General features: G+C 40.2%; 2 protein-coding genes across 2 annotated transcripts; both read left to right on the top strand.

The window, feature by feature from the left end:
• Positions 1-2,311: 2,311 nt before the first annotated feature.
• On the top strand, positions 2,312-9,966 carry nmt1a (N-myristoyltransferase 1a). Its single transcript, XM_035654866.1, has 12 exons — positions 2,312-2,463; positions 4,389-4,494; positions 4,710-4,854; positions 4,994-5,112; positions 5,317-5,408; positions 5,522-5,638; positions 6,169-6,339; positions 6,444-6,552; positions 6,654-6,824; positions 6,924-7,088; positions 7,178-7,315; positions 8,296-9,966. Exons 1-12 carry the CDS (start codon positions 2,360-2,362, stop codon positions 8,314-8,316), a joined length of 1,458 nt encoding a protein of 485 aa, XP_035510759.1. The 5' UTR covers positions 2,312-2,359; the 3' UTR covers positions 8,317-9,966.
• Positions 9,967-10,963: 997 nt separating this feature from the next.
• On the top strand, positions 10,964-17,984 carry retsat (retinol saturase (all-trans-retinol 13,14-reductase)). The gene is made up of 11 exons (XM_035654595.1): positions 10,964-11,123; positions 12,037-12,219; positions 12,320-12,561; positions 13,438-13,639; positions 13,723-13,920; positions 14,004-14,123; positions 14,626-14,764; positions 15,106-15,215; positions 15,298-15,467; positions 17,099-17,258; positions 17,348-17,984. The coding sequence occupies exons 1-11, from the start codon at positions 10,964-10,966 to the stop codon at positions 17,494-17,496; spliced, it is 1,833 nt and encodes a 610-aa protein (XP_035510488.1). The 3' UTR covers positions 17,497-17,984.
• Positions 17,985-18,459: the final 475 nt, after the last annotated feature.

Raw genomic sequence — 18,459 nt, 5'->3', positions numbered from 1 at the left:
AGACCCAGCAGTGTTCAGCTTTAGTTCAAATCCCTACAGCACTGGTCCTTTTAAAAGCCGCAGTAGGTACTGTTCCAAAAATAAATTTTTGTCATATTTGCGAACACTTTCACTATATCACTGACAGCAGACATGAAGACAGATAATCTGAGAAAAAATAACAGGTTCCTTCTGCTCCTCCTAGTGCTCCTGGTGGCGTTTGCAAGAATCCACCTGGCCTGAACAAAAACAACCAATCAGAGCTGAAAAAGATACAAAGGCGCGTTGGATTGGAGAATAAGAAAGCTAGTTGATTATTGATGATCTGTCTCATGTTCTACTGCCAGGATACAATGTAAAGTCCAGAACATATATGACAAAAATATGTCACAGTGCACCACACTTTGTTAAGTGAGTGTTTTTTTTAGCTATTGTGCTCTTTTTTCAAAAATGAATAAAAGGTTTTTGATAAGCTTGCAGTGAAGCTCACGCTGGTCTGCACCCTCCGCTCTCAAAGTAATAAATCACGTTCGAATAAAGCACCTTTATCTGAACTCTTACAGGAACTAATTTTGAGTTTCCAGATTGTTGCAAATTCTGTTGACTGGTGTTTATCATTTCTATTTGGTAATAATGCTTTTATAAATGTTGTAGATCTTGGTCATTTTAAAGTCTGTCACTTCCTAATAACCCATTATAACACAGATGTAAATAAGTTGTTGAATCCAGATTCTCAGCAGGCTGTTTACAGCAGATAGATGATCAAACTGTCCAACCAAGTCAAGTTGTTTTCTCTCTTAAGAAAAAGTTGTGATATTTTATATTTTTCTTATTGTCAACAAACCTCATGAAAACACAGAAACCAACAATTAATTCATCCTGCTAACAAGCGTCGTTTATGTACTCAAAGCCTGATAAATCGTATTCCTCCTCATGTGCCTCTATTGTTGTCCAAAAACGATTAAAAACCCATTAATAAGCCACGCCGTTGCACTGGGTGACATGTCCCTTCATTATGATGAACATGGGCATTGTAATTTGATTCGAGTCAGTCCAAAATGCACTATCCTGCTGCTGTAAATGCTTGTTAGTGCATCATGTTCACAGCTGCAAACAGTGCTTGTTAGTGCATCATGTTCACAGCTGCAAACTCTAGTTTGACAAACGTTTGCTGAAAACCACAGTGCCCAGCTGTTTATGGAAATTATTGAGCCTCTTTTTAAATATCAAACTATGCTGGGTAAGGAAGTCACTTTTTTGTGTGTTTTGTTGACAAATGAAATTTGTATTATTTAGTGCATAAAACATGTAGGCTATAAAAATTGTTCATAAAACACATATTACCAATAATTAAGTCTTTAGTTACAACTTACAACCACTTCTTAAAGGCTGTATTATTAGAAAGCAGTCCCTTTTATCACTTTATACATGTGGTCAGTGGTGTAGTGCAGGTTATACACAGGTATATGTATATACCCACTTATTTTACTTCTAAATCCCCTCTGATCATTCAGTTATCTTCTGCGAGCTGATCTGTGGATGGAAGATGTTAAGGTAGCTGCAAAATATCCACATCTTATGTTAATTTCGTAATGATCCTCACTGCCTGAAGTTTAGTAGCAGAAGTGACAATGTGCAAATATTATATTATAACGTGAGCTACATATGCAAGAGTATGGTGTTTATCCTTAAGGGGCATAAATTAAGAATCAACCCACTTATTCAAACACTGCATGTGATTAGTCTATTCATATCTGCTCCTTACGTGCTTTCTGTCAACCCCCTTTCACTGTCATCATCTTCCTTTTTTTGGGGGGGGGGGGCAAATATAAATCACATGTTCTCTAATCATGTTTGTGTGAGATTAAATCCACCAAAAAAAATTGATAAGTTTTTTTTTTAAAATAACTGGATAATATTATAAAAAAAAAAAAGCTGGATAATTTTTTTTAAAAACTGGAGAATTAAAAAAAAACTTGATAATTTATTTTTTTAAATTGGAGAATTTATTTTTTTAAAAACTGGAGAATTAAAAAAAAACTGGAGATTTAAAAAAAAAAAAAAAGCTGGATAATTTTTTTAAAAAACTGGAGAATAAAAAAAAACTAGATAATTTATTTTTTTAAATTGGAGAATTTATTTTTTTAAAAACTGGATTATTAAAAAAAAAACTGGAGAATTTTTTTAAAAACTTCACACTCAAAACCCCTCACTTCATTATATACCATGTGTTTCACTATAACTTCTTATAAAAAAAATAAATAAAGAAAACAAGAAAAAACAGCCACTAGAAGACAACACCGCTCTCAGCCAATAGCAAACGAGGGAGGTTTAAAGCCGTCGGTGGCACGCGGTCGCTCTCCTCACTTCCTGGTCGAAGATGGCGGATGAGAATGAGACAGCACCGATGCCGGAGAAAGAAGATGTAGAGGACCACGGACACTGCAGCGACTGTGAAAACGAGGAGCACCACTTTGACGACGGGTAAGCGGGCGGGCTCGTCGCGGCGGTTGAGAATATGTCACATCGCTTGTGAGCCTGTAGCAAAGCGAGTGTGCGAGCTAAAAAAATGCCTCGGCGGAGCGATCGGGGGGTTAGACAGCCATCGGGTTGGAAAGTAGTCCCGCCCACTTGCCTTCAACGCGATTGGTTAGAAGCGGCGCTCGCCTGCCAGTTCTTTGATGTGATTGGCCGAGAGTGCGTTCTGTTCCCCCGTGTGGGCGGGCTTTAACGGCCCTTCCCCTCCCCTCCTCTTCTCCTTCAGGTTAGCTAGCAAGGCGTTACAGTATGGGGGGGGTTAAAAAAAAATAAAAAAATAAAATAAAATAGCAAAGTGCGCTTGAAAAGACAGTGTTATGCTACGATGTGAGATCCACTACCACTCGTGAGACGTATGTGTGAAAAGCTGAACGTTTTCATGAAGTTGGCAGCGCGATATTTGAATCGCACGGCCGGTTGGGAGCCGTTGGAAATGCCGAAGCAACGTTAGCTCCCGTGCTAACGTAGCTGTCAAACCGCTATTGTCTGCAGACGAATCAAAAGTGAAACAAGCTTACACATAAAACATCCCACACACGCTGCATGGTAATTAAATCAGGCCGTTAGGGGGGGGCTGTGCTTCCTCCCCCCTTCATCATCCTCCCTTTATTTTCATTTTATTGAAATCAAATGAATATGAAAAGGTCCTAAATCAGCCTCCAGAGTTGCTCTTACAAAACGGGCTTTGGTGGAAATCCTGCTTCGCTTCTGAGCATTGGCGTCTGTTAATGTTTACCAAGCGGTGACACACATTTAAAGAAAGGGAGAGCCTTAAAAAGGGTGCTAATATTAAGGCGTGTCCTGCTCATGGCTGTATTTTGGGCAGCAAATGGAAAGAGAGAGAGAGAGAGAAAGTGCTGCTGTAAGGCTTTAAGACCACTTCAAAGACATCAGTGTTTACTTGTAACCCTCCATCACAAGTTAGGGCCTTATTGTGGTCATGAGATGGACTCTTTTAATTTAAGGATTTTGTTTTTTTGTTTAGGGGAATAAACAGAAGCAAACATTTGGACACATTTTTCTACCCAACCCACCACTGCTGTTAGAGGAAAGTGATGAGCCTGTTTATGAACTGAAGTGAAGCAAAATGTGAGCTTTTTTTCGAGCAACACATGTAACTCCCATGCACACACACACACACACAACACGACAACCACACAAACACACAGAAAGACCCAAAGAATAGTCACGGCTAGTTTGCCTCGTCACTTCTGTTCGAGGTGGAGCTGTGGACAAATAGTGATGTTTTGTCGTCATTGTCCCCATTCAGTCACTGAGCCTCTTGTACATATATACTATGTACACCACACACCACACACACACACACACACACACACACACACACACGTAGATCATGTGATTCACCATCTGTGCTGGTGTTACAAATACGGGCCAGTGCTTGGCCTCTCCCCTCTATTAGTTGGACACTAATGAGATTATCCTCTGTAAGTATGCAGTCTCTCTCAGACTAGAAACTGGGATAGCTGGTGTGTGTGTGTGTGTGTGTGTGTGTTGTGTGTGTGTGTGTGTGTGTGTCCGAGAGCTACACCTGAGATTGAACTACAGGTTGAGAACGGTTTCTAAGTGACCGTCTGAGTCTAGAAAACCTTTTCCTACTAACAGTGACTTTATTTCCTGACTGAAATATGAAATGGTGTTGGAAAACAGAGAACAGCCAATAAGATGTGTGTATGTATATTATTTTAACAAAAAAGTGTGTGTGTGTGTGTGTGTGTGTGTGTGTGATGCAGCTTTAATCCTCCCGTGATGTCCCAGGTAGAGATTAAAAATACTACAGTTTGACCACGGTGTGTCTTTCCTCTGGGATTGCAGACTCATTTGGATATCTTTCTATTTCTGTCCCCCTTCAGTGACCGGGGTCTGGGTGACGACACTGGCGCCAAGAAGAAGAAAAAGAAGCAGAAAAAGAAGAAGAAATCTGGCGCCCCAGAAGCAGCTCAGGACCCCCTTGCCAAGGTATTAGTTCCAGGTCATATCACCCTGAAATTTAAAAAAGACAACAGAAATAGTCTCATTCAGGTGTGATTTACAGTTGCAGTTACAATCTTTACTTCCAGTGCTGATCAGACACAACTCACACTTCTGTTTACATTTAAAATAATTATTTATGTGGGTGAAGTTATAGTGTTGCTTTGTGTCTTAATTGAATTCGTTCGTACTTTTCCAAACAGGTGAATTCATTGCCAGCTGATAAGCTCCAGGAGATCCAGAAGGCCATTGAACTGTTCTCCGTAGGCCAAGGCCCTGCCAAAACCATGGAGGAGGCGACTCGGAGGAGTTACCAGTTCTGGGACACGCAGCCGGTGCCCAAGCTAGGTGTGACATTTTGTCAGGGCTTTCAGTTCTCAGTTTTCAGTTCAGTAAAAACAAAACAAAAAAACACAACCACAAACGAGTGAATTTCATGTGCGGTGGGTTTCTGTGCTTCACGTCAGAGAGTTTTGTTTTCCTTCAGGGGAGACGGTGACGTCACACGGCTCCATTGAACCTGACAAAGACCACATTCGTGAGGAGCCCTACAGCCTCCCACAGGGCTTCAGCTGGGACACCCTCGACTTGGGGAACGCTGCTGTGGTACGAGAGTATAAACACACACACACACACACAGCCGTAGCAGCACGTGAGAAATTACAAAACTGTTTTTGAATTTGTTATCATTTAAAGAATTTAACCTTTTTACTTCAATCCTTTGGTTTTACCTTGTTTTATTCCTTCTCTCTCGTGTTTGTAAAGGTTGTGACCTGATGTCTAATTCTGTTATTTCTTTTATAAAACCAGCTCAAGGAGCTTTACACGCTTCTCAATGAGAATTATGTTGAAGATGACGACAACATGTTCCGATTTGACTACTCCCCCGAGTTCCTGCTCTGGTAATTCTTGTCAGAACTGATATTCCTCCAGTTTTACACCCAGACAAATGTTTTATATAATATTACAACTGTGAAATCTTCCCCATTTACTGACTGACTTGTCTCTTTCTCAGGGCCCTGCGGCCCCCCGGCTGGTTGCCCCAGTGGCATTGTGGGGTGAGAGTTAACTCCAACCAGAAGCTGGTAGGCTTCATCAGTGCCATTCCTGCTTCCATCCGTATCTACGACATGTAAGAGCTTGAAAATATGATGAATTAAACATCACATGCTGCTGAACTCAGACAGTTTACTTTTCTGTTTAATTATATAGTGGCCACTTTATTAGGTACACCTGTACAATCTAATGCAATCCAACACAACTGTTCTGCCACTTTTATGCCCATACTGTACAGACACTGTCACAGAGGTGTTAATTAAGTTATATTTTAAGCATTGAGGTCATAGTCATGTTTTACTGGACTGCATTATGTTCAGAGGTGATTCTAATATTTTTCTTCATGTATCTAAATGGGGAAAACATTTATGTCAATATAATGTAGTCCAGTAAAACACCACCTTCAACTATTAGTCTGTAATAACGTATAATAGAGTTACTGATGTTGTCTTAAAAACATTATGAACTTCATAAAAGGTAGAATTGCTGGCAGAACAGTTGTAATGAATTATATTAGTACAGGTGTACCTAATAAAGTGGCCACTCAGTTTATTGTTTGACTGTATTCACTGATTTCCTCACGTGATAAATTGTTTGATGTTTTAGAGAAAAGAAAATGGTTGAGATCAATTTCCTCTGCGTCCACAAGAAGCTTCGCTCCAAACGAGTTGCTCCGGTTCTGATTAGAGAAATCACCAGACGGGTCAACCTGGAGGGTATCTTTCAGGCGGTCTACACTGCTGGAGTGGTACTGCCCAAACCTGTGGGTACATGCAGGTGAGTGTGACTGAATAGCTCTCAGCATACTGCACACACACACTCTTCTGTCTTCTTCCTTTTTTTTATCGCCGAGTACTTACAAATCCGATTTCTTTGCACAGGTACTGGCATCGCTCGTTGAACCCACGCAAACTAATCGAGGTGAAGTTCTCCCATCTGAGCAGGAACATGACTATGCAGCGCACCATGAAGTTGTACCGTCTGCCTGAGGTTGGTGAAAAACGCACACATAAGTAAAGTTTAGATCGCACAGCTCTGCCACGTCTTCATTCCTCTCCTCCTCCTGTCTTCTCTCTCTCTCTCTCCTTCAGGCTCCAAAGACTCAAGGTCTGCGGCCGATGACCAAGAAGGATGTGCCGGTGGTGCATCGCCTCCTTCGTGAGTACCTGAGCCAGTTTCACCTGGTGCCCGCCATGAACCAGGAAGAGGTAGAACACTGGCTGCTGCCCCGGGAGAATATAATCGACACTTTCCTGGTGGAGGTAAAAAAGATAAATACAATTTTATTTTATTTTTTTTAAATAATTCTGCCTTAAAACAACCCTCGAGCGGCTTTATGAAAACACACGTTCTCTTCACAGAATGACGGCAAGGTGACGGATTTCCTGAGTTTTTACACACTGCCCTCTACCATTATGAACCACCCTGTGCACCGCAGCCTAAAAGCAGCGTACTCCTTCTACAACGTGCACACCACCACCACCCTGCTCGACCTGATGTCTGACGCCCTCATCCTGGCCAAATCGGTGCGTGTTCCTCCTCAATCTTCTATGTTCTCTGAAATATTGACTCCCAGGAAACTAAGTATTGTCTCCCCTCTCATGTCTTTACACAGAAAGGGTTTGATGTCTTCAATGCACTGGATCTAATGGAAAACAAGAATTTCTTGGAGAAGCTTAAGTTCGGCATCGGTGATGGAAATCTACAGTATTATCTGTACAATTGGAAGTGTCCCAGCATGGGGTCAGAAAAGGTACATTTTCTAGGATTACTTTTTCTTTGTGGTGACAGTGCAAGAGTAAAATTTAAGAGAGGAAGACATATGAAACATGACAAGGCAGCACAAATATTGACTCCATCAGGGGTATTAAAAACAAACAGAATAAGAAGACAATATAAAAAGAAACATATTAAACAAGAAAAAGTAAGTAACTAAATGAATAACAGGCAACTAGAAGAAGAGATCAGTAGTTGGAGGTACCGGGATGACGTCTTTTTAATATCATTAATATAACCTCGGGGTATCTGCAGGTCGGCATTTAATTTCCTCCAGAAAAAAGACATTACAAGGTATGAAAGTCTTTTTTTAGTCAGTTTTATTTACAAATGTTCTCTTGCCGACTGTAGGCGCTAATGTTTGTTATACAGTGTTCAGATAGAGCAATCGGGAGACACAATGGGGGATTGTTGCGACAGTGGCTGGAGCTTTATCACAGAAGCCATTTTGACATGAATAGTAGGGTAAACACAGGTACAATGATCCTTAGTATCCTTAATAACGTGTGTTATTTAAACTAGTTTATGTCTGCTGTGAGAAAGGTCTGTTCACTTCTCTTTTCGTGGAGTTTCCGTCAGTAGACTCCGACCTCTAGCAAACACTGTAACTACAGCAGATAGGAAGCTCATCGCCTCATAATGGGAAGTGTCAGTTTTAGCAGAAACTTAAATTAACTTGAATGAATGAATCATATTTAATCGCTTAATCCTTTCAGCCATTTTCTGCTGCTTATCTGGATCCAGGTCACGTTAATTTAATTTATTATATCATTACGGTTATATAGTGCTGGGGAAAAAATGTGATATTGTAATAAATAACTCTGGACCCGGTCATCCCAACTGGTTTTCCATCATACTGTCATCCGATGAAGCATTAATTAATGTTGTGTGTTATTAAAAAGTCTTACATTTAACTTTGTGAACTCAGGAATAATGGCTGCACTCTTTCTGTCTCAGGTTGGGCTGGTGCTGCAGTGACATCCCTCTACGCCACAATCAAGTGTCACCAACAGGCCTGGAGAGAGACCACCATCGCACTGACCACCTTGACAGATGGACTGATGACTTCCTGCTTCAGGAAAGGAAAACCCACCGCCCATTTTTACTTTTTGACCTTTTTGAACTATGACCTGCACTACCGCTGCCAGGCGGGGAGGCAGGGGGAGTCTTCCCGCTCTTCCTCCTCCCTCGATCACATGGACCTTAAGCCATTGTAGTTACCATCCCAAAAACAACTGTATTTCATCTGAGAGCTGTCTTGATTGTACCAAACACACATATACATGAGAACAGTTTGCACAGATCACTGTATACCAAACACCCACTGTTGGCATACCTACAAAAACCTACAGTACATGTAAATAATATCAAACATTACTGCGGATTATGCCCTAACACATACAGACTAGAATCAGTTTTATTTTATTCTGAAATGTTGGAAGTGCTTTTTTTTCTTCTTTTTTTTGCAATTAAAATAAATCTGTCATCTTTTCAGTTTTAGAGATAAAAAAGGAAAAAAAATCAAAATGATCAAAAAATATTTTAAAGAGGAAAAGGCTCAAAAAGGTGAGGTAATAAATACCAAAAGTGAACACCGGATAAGGGCTTCTGTTAAGATTTCTCTTGTCATGCTTGAACCTGTGTATTTTTTAATTTTTCTCATCAAACCCTCTGTTCTACAAGTCATTATGGAGATGTTTCAGCACTGCTTGAACAAGATGAGACTTCTGGAGATCTGCTCATCTGTATTAACTTTCATGACCCTCCTCCTCCTCCTCCTCCAGCTTACTGCACTAACAGAAGAAGCCCTGAAACACAGACTGATAACAATGGACCAGCTCAGTTGGAGATGACAAAAAAAACAAAAACAAATCTGAATGGAGGTTGGAGGCATTCTGACGAGGGGGGGGGGCAGCGTTCAACATATTTATCAGCAGGGATCAGATTTATAATGACACCTCTTGATTTAACTGTGCCCCAGTTTCAACGTCCACCCTGCGAGGACTTAGGTTGACAGCAGAAATAGAACGTGCTTGAGCTCATTTTGCAGCCTTTGCTTGAAGAAATCACACAAGGAGTCTTAAAAAATAGTAAATTTAATATAATGAAATACAAGAAATACACAAAGGAAGACTGAAAGATCTGCCGATACGTTTACATGCACATGCTGTGTTTTAGTTCTTTGCTGTACGAATGTCTGAAATTGTCTCACTTCATGAAATGACATCACTAATATTATGCTTTTATAGGCTTTTATGTAGAAAGTGGCATCAAACACAATAGTATTAACCTACATAATATGAAATATGAGCGTCGCAGGTAGCGTTGGACCTCAGTGCAGCATTTGGAGCTTTACACTGGTCGGTTAAAGTCTGAGAGGATTCAGGGTGGAGGTTGAAACTGGGCCCACGAGCAGCAGTCTGGATAGACGGGTGCGGGGTGATGATGATGATGATGATGATGATGATGGTGATAAAGTGTTTCTTATGTACAATGTTGGTTCGTTTTTGCGAACAGATGTAAACGAATATTGGGTCTCATGGTGTTATGATGCAGGAAAAGACTGGAGATGCAGGTGATTTTTTTTTTTTTTTGGAGCAAAAAAATAAAATCTAGAAGTTGCTGTGAGTTTTTTCGTATGGTTTTTTGTCAATTGGGGATTTTCATGTTCAAGTTCATGTTTACACAGAATATCAAATTAAACACGCAGCAACTTGTTGGCAAGAACCTTAACTCAAGGTCCACTTGCTCGCTTTTTCTGGCGAGTTAAACCGCATTCCTGCAGTCTTCCTCAGTGGATGGTGGAGTGAGTAAAGTTAAATTAAGATTATTTGTCAAGCTACTCCAAAAAAAAAAGCTCATGCATGGATCTAAAGGCACAGAGCAAGTGACACTTTGGGCTTTTGAGTTTTTATTCATGAAGATTTGAGCTTTAACTTGCACATTTTATTGATAATATTACTACAAATGATCCACTGGCAAGAGCAGGCAACATGGGGCATTCTTAATCAGGTTTTAAAGCTGCACATACTCAACAAACAGGTATTGCTGGTTTCTTCTTCGTGCAATACGACTACTAAAACTTTCCACACTTACCTGGACTTGTCTTATGGTCAAATTAAAACTCAACAATTTCTTAAATTAATTAATTAAAATAGTTCAATAAACAAATAAAAAAGACAAAATATATAAGATTTATAAGAAAAAAGGTTTAATAAAGCTTTCCTTTAAAAGATAGGCTTTTAGAACTGATTTAAAGATAATAATACTGATAAATAGCATTATTTATCTATATTTTAATAAACTATTACTATAAGAGTGTTTATTTAAAGTGTTGTTCTCCATGTGGCAACAGCTGGGTCAAACAGACCATTGTTTCCAATTATGCAACACAGCAGGGTCGTGATTTCTGTCTGCACACTGTCAATGGTCTCTTCTTGTTCATAAAACGGGGCGTCGCTCTCACACTGAACTTGACGCTGATTGGTCGAAGCTGCCTGAGGCGTGCTAAAGGAAGCCCTCTCATTGGCTGGAGTCGGCTGTCAGTTATGTAGGCGGTACTTCAACGAGGTCCAAACTCGGAAGTGGACGGAGCGAGCACCTGGTGGATATTTTACCTGCCGCGATGTGGATCAGTGTCGCGATCATTTGTGTGGGTTTGCTCGTATTTCTATTAAAATATGTGTTCGGCAGCTCCGGGCCAAACCCCTTCGACACGGACACCCGTGAGCCGTTGAAACAGATGGTCCACAACCGGAAAGAGAAAAATAAAGTTCTGAAGCAAGGTGAGTTAAAATCACCAAGGTCGTTAAATATGTTGTTTAACTTGGTCGCAAAAAGTGAACTGAAATGAATTAAAATGTGTAATGTGTGGAGGTAGATGAGTGTCAGTGAAGATATGTGGCTGCAGGCGTTTACACTTTGTACGGTGTCCGGTAATATCTTGCAACATGCTTAGTGGACATGATAATGATTTTAACTATACACTAAAATGTTCCTGTCTAAGCAAATTCTGTTGTCATTCACTTTTTAGAAATGATTTGCACATGTATGCACGAGTTTAGGTGTCTTTCTGAAGCAAATTGTTTGATATGCATTCCTTGCAGAGGTGGCATTTCAAAATAAAATGAAAATATTGTCTGGTTCCAGCTTCTCAAAGGAGAGAGTTTCTTTGTTTGCTTTTTCAGATTGTTGTAAATTAAATATATTTAAGGTTTGGACTGTTGGGCAGTTCTAATGAGCATCTTTCACTAGTTTCTGACATTTAATTGATGAAATAAATCATTTTAAAGATGAATCAATAGCAAAAATTATTTGTTTGTGGCAGCCCTGACTCGTTGCATGCACTTCTTCATCCAGATATATCTTTAAAACTAAATGAAAACTCTCTACAAGCTAGTATTGTAAAGCTGCAGTTGTACTGAATCAGAGTGATGACTTAAGGTATCTGAAGGTTGTCAAATTAATAGTTGTTCTTTCTTTTACCCCAACTAATTATTCTTAAATATCAAAAATGACAAAATTCTCTAAGAATCCACACTTCCAACAGTCTAAAAACCCAAATCTATTCAGTTCACAAAGATGTAAAACAGAGAAAATCAAAGGTGGAACCAAATAATTCAAATGAAATTCCTCAGATTTATTGCTTTTGTGCCACAGCCATACGGTTGTTTAAACATTTTAACACCTTTTCTTTAGGTTTCCTGGCCAGTAAAGTACCTGAGAACCTGGATGCCATCATCATCGGCAGTGGGATCGGTGGACTGGGGCTTGCGGTGCTGATGGCCAAAGTTGGAAAGAAAGTCCTCGTTCTGGAGCAGCATGATCGGGCTGGAGGATGCTGCCACACGTTCACCGAGAAGGGCTTTGAGTTTGATGTCGGTAAGAAGGATTTTCATGAATACGTCGCACCTAAAATTAAGAATATGCTGACTTCCAACATGCAAGTCCTGGTCCCATATAAACCTACCCCTTCCCTCAGGAATCCACTACATCGGTGACCTGCTGGACCACAAGCCGTTCCGCTGCATGCTGGACCAAATGACCAACGGACAGCTGCAGTGGGAGCCTCTGGAGAATCCCTTTGACCAGGTAGTGCTGGGACCACCGGAAAACCGCCGCCAGTATCCCATCTACAGCGGCAGGACCCGCTTCCCCGAGGAGCTGAAGAAGTGCTTCCCCGGAGAGGAGAAGGCCATCGATGAGTACTTGAAGCTGGTCAAGGTGGGATCTGTTTGCAGCCTTCAATACAAAAATATGTATCAGCATTCAAGTTTAGAGTAAAATATTTATTCGGTGATAATCTTGGGACTTTGTGAACTGTGTGTTTTTATAAACTGCACTTTAGCACAAAGATGCTCCGTTATCCAGATTTCTGTTGATGTTGTCACTGATCTTGTTCAAGGGTTCAAGGGTCAGTGAATCAAAGGTCAGAATAATTGGCGAGGCCTCTTATTAGCTGCGTTATTACATCATTATACCCAGACTGAGTTGCAACAGCATTTCTGCTTTGACACACAGATAAAAGGAATGTCACTGTCTTTATCTTCATGGGGTCAGTCTGGTGCATTCATTTCTTTCAACTTTATTATTTTTGTTTCTTTTAAATTTCTCATTGCAGTTTGTAAAAATCAACTAACAGCTGCAGGAATGAAACAAAAAGACATTTATATAAGAGTTTTATGACACAACATTAACATTCACATTGTTTTATGGAACTAAGATTTTATTTCTAATAATTATTTGCCATTTTTCGAATGTTTTTGTCAGTAGTTTCAGTCTATAAATATTCCTCTGTACATCTTTTTATACACTTTTCCATTTTCCTGTGGAACAGCAAGTGCCCAGTTATATATTTCCATGCTGTAACCAAAAGAAGATTTAAATTTGGTTTGAATAGTTCATTTATAAATGCTCGTACCACCATTTAAACATCCATTAAACACAGTCAAAGAACACCTCAAACCATATTTATATAGTTAGTACGCTCAAAATACACAATACAGAAACATTTACTTTAAATTTAAGTGTGATCATTACAGAAAGAAAACCTCTTTGTCAGTCTGTCATAGCCTCAATCTTTGGGTGTTTTGTCTACAGAAAGTCGGGCGGGGCATTTGGCTCCTCGCTATGCTGAAGATCTGCCCCGTCCCCTTGGCCAAGTTCCTTGTCTACACCGGCCTGGCCAAACGTCTGTCCTTATTCTTCAAAATGGCCTCCCGCAGCCTGACCGAAGTGGTCAATGAGCTGACGGAGAACAAGGACCTCAGGGCCGTCTTCGCCTACATCTTTGGCACCTACGGTAGGAGGAGCTCTGGTGGTGTGTCGTCCGTTTATTTCTTCAGAATCCTGCTCATAGCTGTTGTTTCCGTCCCCGACCTGCAGGAAACATGCCGAAAGATGCCAGCTTTTCTATGCACAGCTTGCTGGTCACTCACTACCTGAACGGTGCCTGGTACCCGAAAGGCGGAGCCACTGAAATCGCCTACCACATGATCCCCATCATTGAGAAGGCAGGTGGCGCCGTGCTAGTTCGAGCCCCAGTCAACCGGATCTTGTTCAATGACGCCAAGGAGGCTTATGGTGGGTGTGATTTCCTATAACGCAGACGTCCCGCAGCTCTAACGGAGAGAAGACTCACTGTTTGTTTGTCTTTGTGGTTTCAGGTGTGAGCGTCATGAAAGGCCAGGAGGAAGTACACGTCCATGCCCCTATGGTCATCTCTAACGCTGGCATCTTCAACACCTACCAGAAGCTGCTGCCCAAAGACCTGCAAGCAATGCCAGGTGGGAAATAAGTGTTTTATACAATTCTTTGTCTTTATTATGTATTTTTTAATAATTTTTAACACTCATACAAACTTAATGGGCTTCAAATTCAGTGTTTTCTTGTTTCTGATGCTTAGCCATTGTTTTATTAGACAATTTAATTTACTTTACATTTATTTATTTTCTTCACAGAAATGAACCAACTAGATAGATTTTAGATTTCTAGCACGCCTTTAAAATCAAGAATGCTTCAAGACCCCCTTGCCCAGGTCTAGAAAATGCCCAGATGACAACTTCCATTCGTTTTTTTTTTTTTGTCAAATCAACAGCCCAAAACCCAAAGATATTTAATGTACAGTGCTACAGAACAGAGACAAGCCATAAACCCTCACACTTGAGTCTGAGACTAGAGATTGTTTAGCATTTTTTCCTCGACAGATGAGTTAAACACACACGTTGCTTTTATCTGTGAGCTGTTGGTAAAGTTGTGCTGTGTGATGTGACTCTCCTTTCCATGCAGCCATCCAGAAGCAGCTGAGTATGATGAAGAACGGTGAAGGTGGCCTGAGTGTTTTTCTGGGTCTGACTGGAACCAAAGAGGAGCTGGGCCTGAAAGCAGACAACTACTGGATCTTCACCGAGAACAATTTCGACGAACTGTACGTCGTATCCGCTGCTTGTTGCATTCACATTTGAATTCTGAACAAACATAGACCTGGTTACTGAAATAAAGGAACTTCTGTCCACTTAAAGTCAACATACAAATCACAATATGACTGAATAAAACAGTTTTTATTCAATTTTTATTATGTGCACCGATTGGGGGAATTCAGGTGGAAGATATGATCTCTTATTGAATATAACTAAAACATGCATAGTGAAAAAGTTACTACATACATACATAAGTTTCTTTTGGTCCAGTATTTTAATAGAAAGATGTCTCCCTTTATAAAAATAATCTATATATTTAAATATATTATGTGTGAATTTTCTTTGACAGGGTGGAGACCTACCTGAAGGGAAAGCGGGAAGAATCTGCTAAGAATGTACCTCTCCTGTTCGTCGCCTCCCCGTCGGCTAAAGATCCAACCTGGGAGGAAAGATCACCGGGTACAGCAACGCGTTGCAGCATACACACAGCGAGCGTTCGGTTCATGCACGAGTCGTAACAACTGCCCTGTTCCTTCTCTAGGAAAGTCCACCTTGAGTCTCGTCAGTTTCGCCAACTACGAGTGGTTTGAGGAGTGGAAGGACGACAAGGTGACGAACAGAGGGCCCGAATACAAAGAGCTGAAACAGGCTTTCATTGACTCCATTCTGGAGGTGGTTATGGGCGTCTTCCCCAAGATAACCAGAGACAAGGTAACTTTTCTGAATCTGCTTGCTGGCCTCTCGCTGCTCATTAGCTTCCTTACAGTAAGGCATTACTAATAATAATATTACAGTAAGAGTAGTAACTAGTTACAGCCTTACTTTTGCTGTTGCTTATCTGAAATCCAACAATCCAATCACATCCCTGGATTCATTTTTTAATTCATGCGCGTCAACAAGCAGGAAGCAGGCGTGAAGGACAGAAACCCGGCTGGATATATTCAACATTACTCTAATTTTAACAAACAAAAGTGGATTTTAATGGTGGACAGCAGGCTGCAGGTGATAAAGAACCAATTAGGGATGCGCAATTATTTGAAATATTATCGTAATCACAATATGGCCAACTGCAAAATATCAATCGCAGAAGCTGTAATCTATAAAGAAGTCTATAAAAGTAAAATGTGTAACAAAACAGCATTATAATGAAGTACTGTAGTCCCTGACCTACAAATCTTGTTCTCCAGATGTAAGAAAACATGTTTAGTTGATACAGAACCCAAAGAAATGTGACATTATCATGGTTTTAATAGTAGTTTATCTCAGTGAAAATGTAATTTGTGATACAAAAATGATAATTCCTACACTAACTGTGACTCATCTCACAATATATGTTACAATAATTGCAGTATGGTGTTTTTACCATATCGTGCAGCCCTAGTCTAGTCAACACTTTGAGCCAGTTGTGCTTTTCATGCAGCTTGTAACTTTCATCAGTTCAGAAGCTGCATTAAAACAAAAGCTGCACTTACTGGGCGATTACCTTGACATTCACACAGAGGCGAACACGCTGAAGTCTGAAATTTGGGGAGAAAGGACACAATTACCAATTTTGTGAGGTGTAGCAGGAAAGTTCTATAACTACTAGTGTAACTAATTACTGTTGGCAGGTAGTAATAAGAGATTTATCACAAACAGTAGGCTCAGGTAGGCTGCTCCTCCCATTCTTGGGTTACAACCACTTTATCTCTATAAATTCACCATCAAATGCGAGAAAATCTATGTCCTTTTGTTCCCACGCCTCCTTATTTTATTAACAGTCCAAACTGAACTAAAAGAGCTTCTCTATGTGCTGCTCCCACTGGCTTAAACCTTTTGCAACTAAACTTAAAACTGCAAAGTTTGGTTCCCTTTCTGTGAATTTAAATCAGTGCTGCAGGAACGCAATGCTCCCCCACGGCTGCTGATGTTTGGGGGTAATATTAAGTAATTGTTTGATTGTATTAGACTTGGTCTTACTTATTTGATGGGGCCATTTTAGACAGTTTCTAGGACGCTATGTTTATGTTGTTGTTATTTAGACAGATATTGCGATTGTGATATGACATTACGGTGGGAATGATATCTCAAATGTAATTCTTTCTATTAAAATGAAGATAATGTGACATTTATTGGTTTTCTTACATCTAGAGAAGATTTGCAGATCAGAGCGTCTCTGCAGCTCTACAGTACTTCATTATAATGCTGATTGTCACACATTTTACCAAAAAATTGCAGCTTCTTAACCTTTAGAACTTCCCTCAAGCCTGATAATCAGACTGAATTGCCTTTTTGTTTGTGTTCACTTGTTTATATTATAAATCTGTATATTCACATTCCTGTGTGTGTGTGTTTGTGTGTAGATTGAGTACGTTGACGCTGGAACCCCCATCACAAACACGCACTATATCGGAGCCCCCAAAGGTGAAATCTACGGAGCGGATCACGGCATCGCCCGTTTCAGCCCTGAGCTCAACGCTACCGTGAGACCTCAGACTCCGCTGAAGAACCTCTATCTGACAGGTGAGTCCGTCTGTGCGGCACAACATCAGCCAGGGATAATTCCTGACAGGGCTGAGCTAAAATGAGCAATTTTTGTGTTTGTGTTGCAGGTCAGGACGTGTTTTTGTGTGGCTTTGCCGGTGCTCTCGCTGGAGCTCTCACCTGCGGCTCGGTCATCCTCAACCGCAACCTCCACCTGGATGCCATCGCCTTGGCAAAGCAAACTAAATTCATGAATGCCAAACTGAAAGGGGAGTAAACAGCCTGAAAACATTCGGTTATATACTGTAATTAATCAGTACCGTCAAACCCACAAATACCCCGTGTGAGGAGGCTCAAAGCGCCCCGGCACAGACTCCCAGATTTCATTTAACAAATGAGTTATTATTGCTACACCCAGCTCATAAACACTAAGCTGTGTTTGTACTTTAAAATATGCATATTTACACTGATTCATGCTTCAATACTCAAAGTTTGTCAGTAAATGTAAGAGGTGGGATGTTTTGACATCTGAGTAATGAGGCTGTTGAGCTTCCAACAGTCAGCCTGCACTAATCAAAGCAAACATGACCTCAACTGTTGATGCAAATGCTTTTTATAAACCATTCACCATGTTGTGTACTATGCATACACTTAATAATGCCTTTGCTCTTAACTCCTGTGCCTGTGGTGTGTTTGGATTTTTCAGTTTGTAACAGGTTTACAAAGAGTGCTCCCTTTTTAATATTAAAGGGTACAAACAATGAATTGATTGATGTCTTTTTTTTTGTTGGTGTTTTCACAATATTTGGTCATTTAATTTACCTTCTTTTAACACCTGAATGTCAAACATAGGGTTGGGAGGGGTTACTAAAGTGTAATTACTGATTAACTGTTGTCAGTGACTTACTCCATGAATCACAATACTAAAGTAGTGTAACTTGATTGCTTTTTATTAGTTTTTGGTTTAATTTAAAACCAAATATGCAAATAAAAACGAGAAAATAATCATCAATACGATGGGAAACCAAGATTTAACATTTCCCCACTGCACTCAGATTATAAAAAACAATAATTATATTAATAATTAGGGATTTTACATATTACAAGAGCAGTTTTACCTCACAAAATATATTCAAATATTCTTTTTTTATACTATTTTTTTCCCCCACTAATAACATCTGATGGGCCAAATTTCACAGCTAGAAAGCAGACCTCATACTGTGGCCTTTCAGTGCTTTAA

Source organism: Morone saxatilis, unplaced genomic scaffold, assembly GCF_004916995.1.
Source record: "Morone saxatilis isolate NCDOM2014 unplaced genomic scaffold, NCSU_SB_2.0 Contig14, whole genome shotgun sequence".
NCBI lineage: Eukaryota > Metazoa > Chordata > Actinopteri > Moronidae > Morone > Morone saxatilis.
The sequence above is the reverse complement of the archived record's forward strand: the minus strand, read 5'-3'. Positions and strand labels throughout refer to the sequence as shown.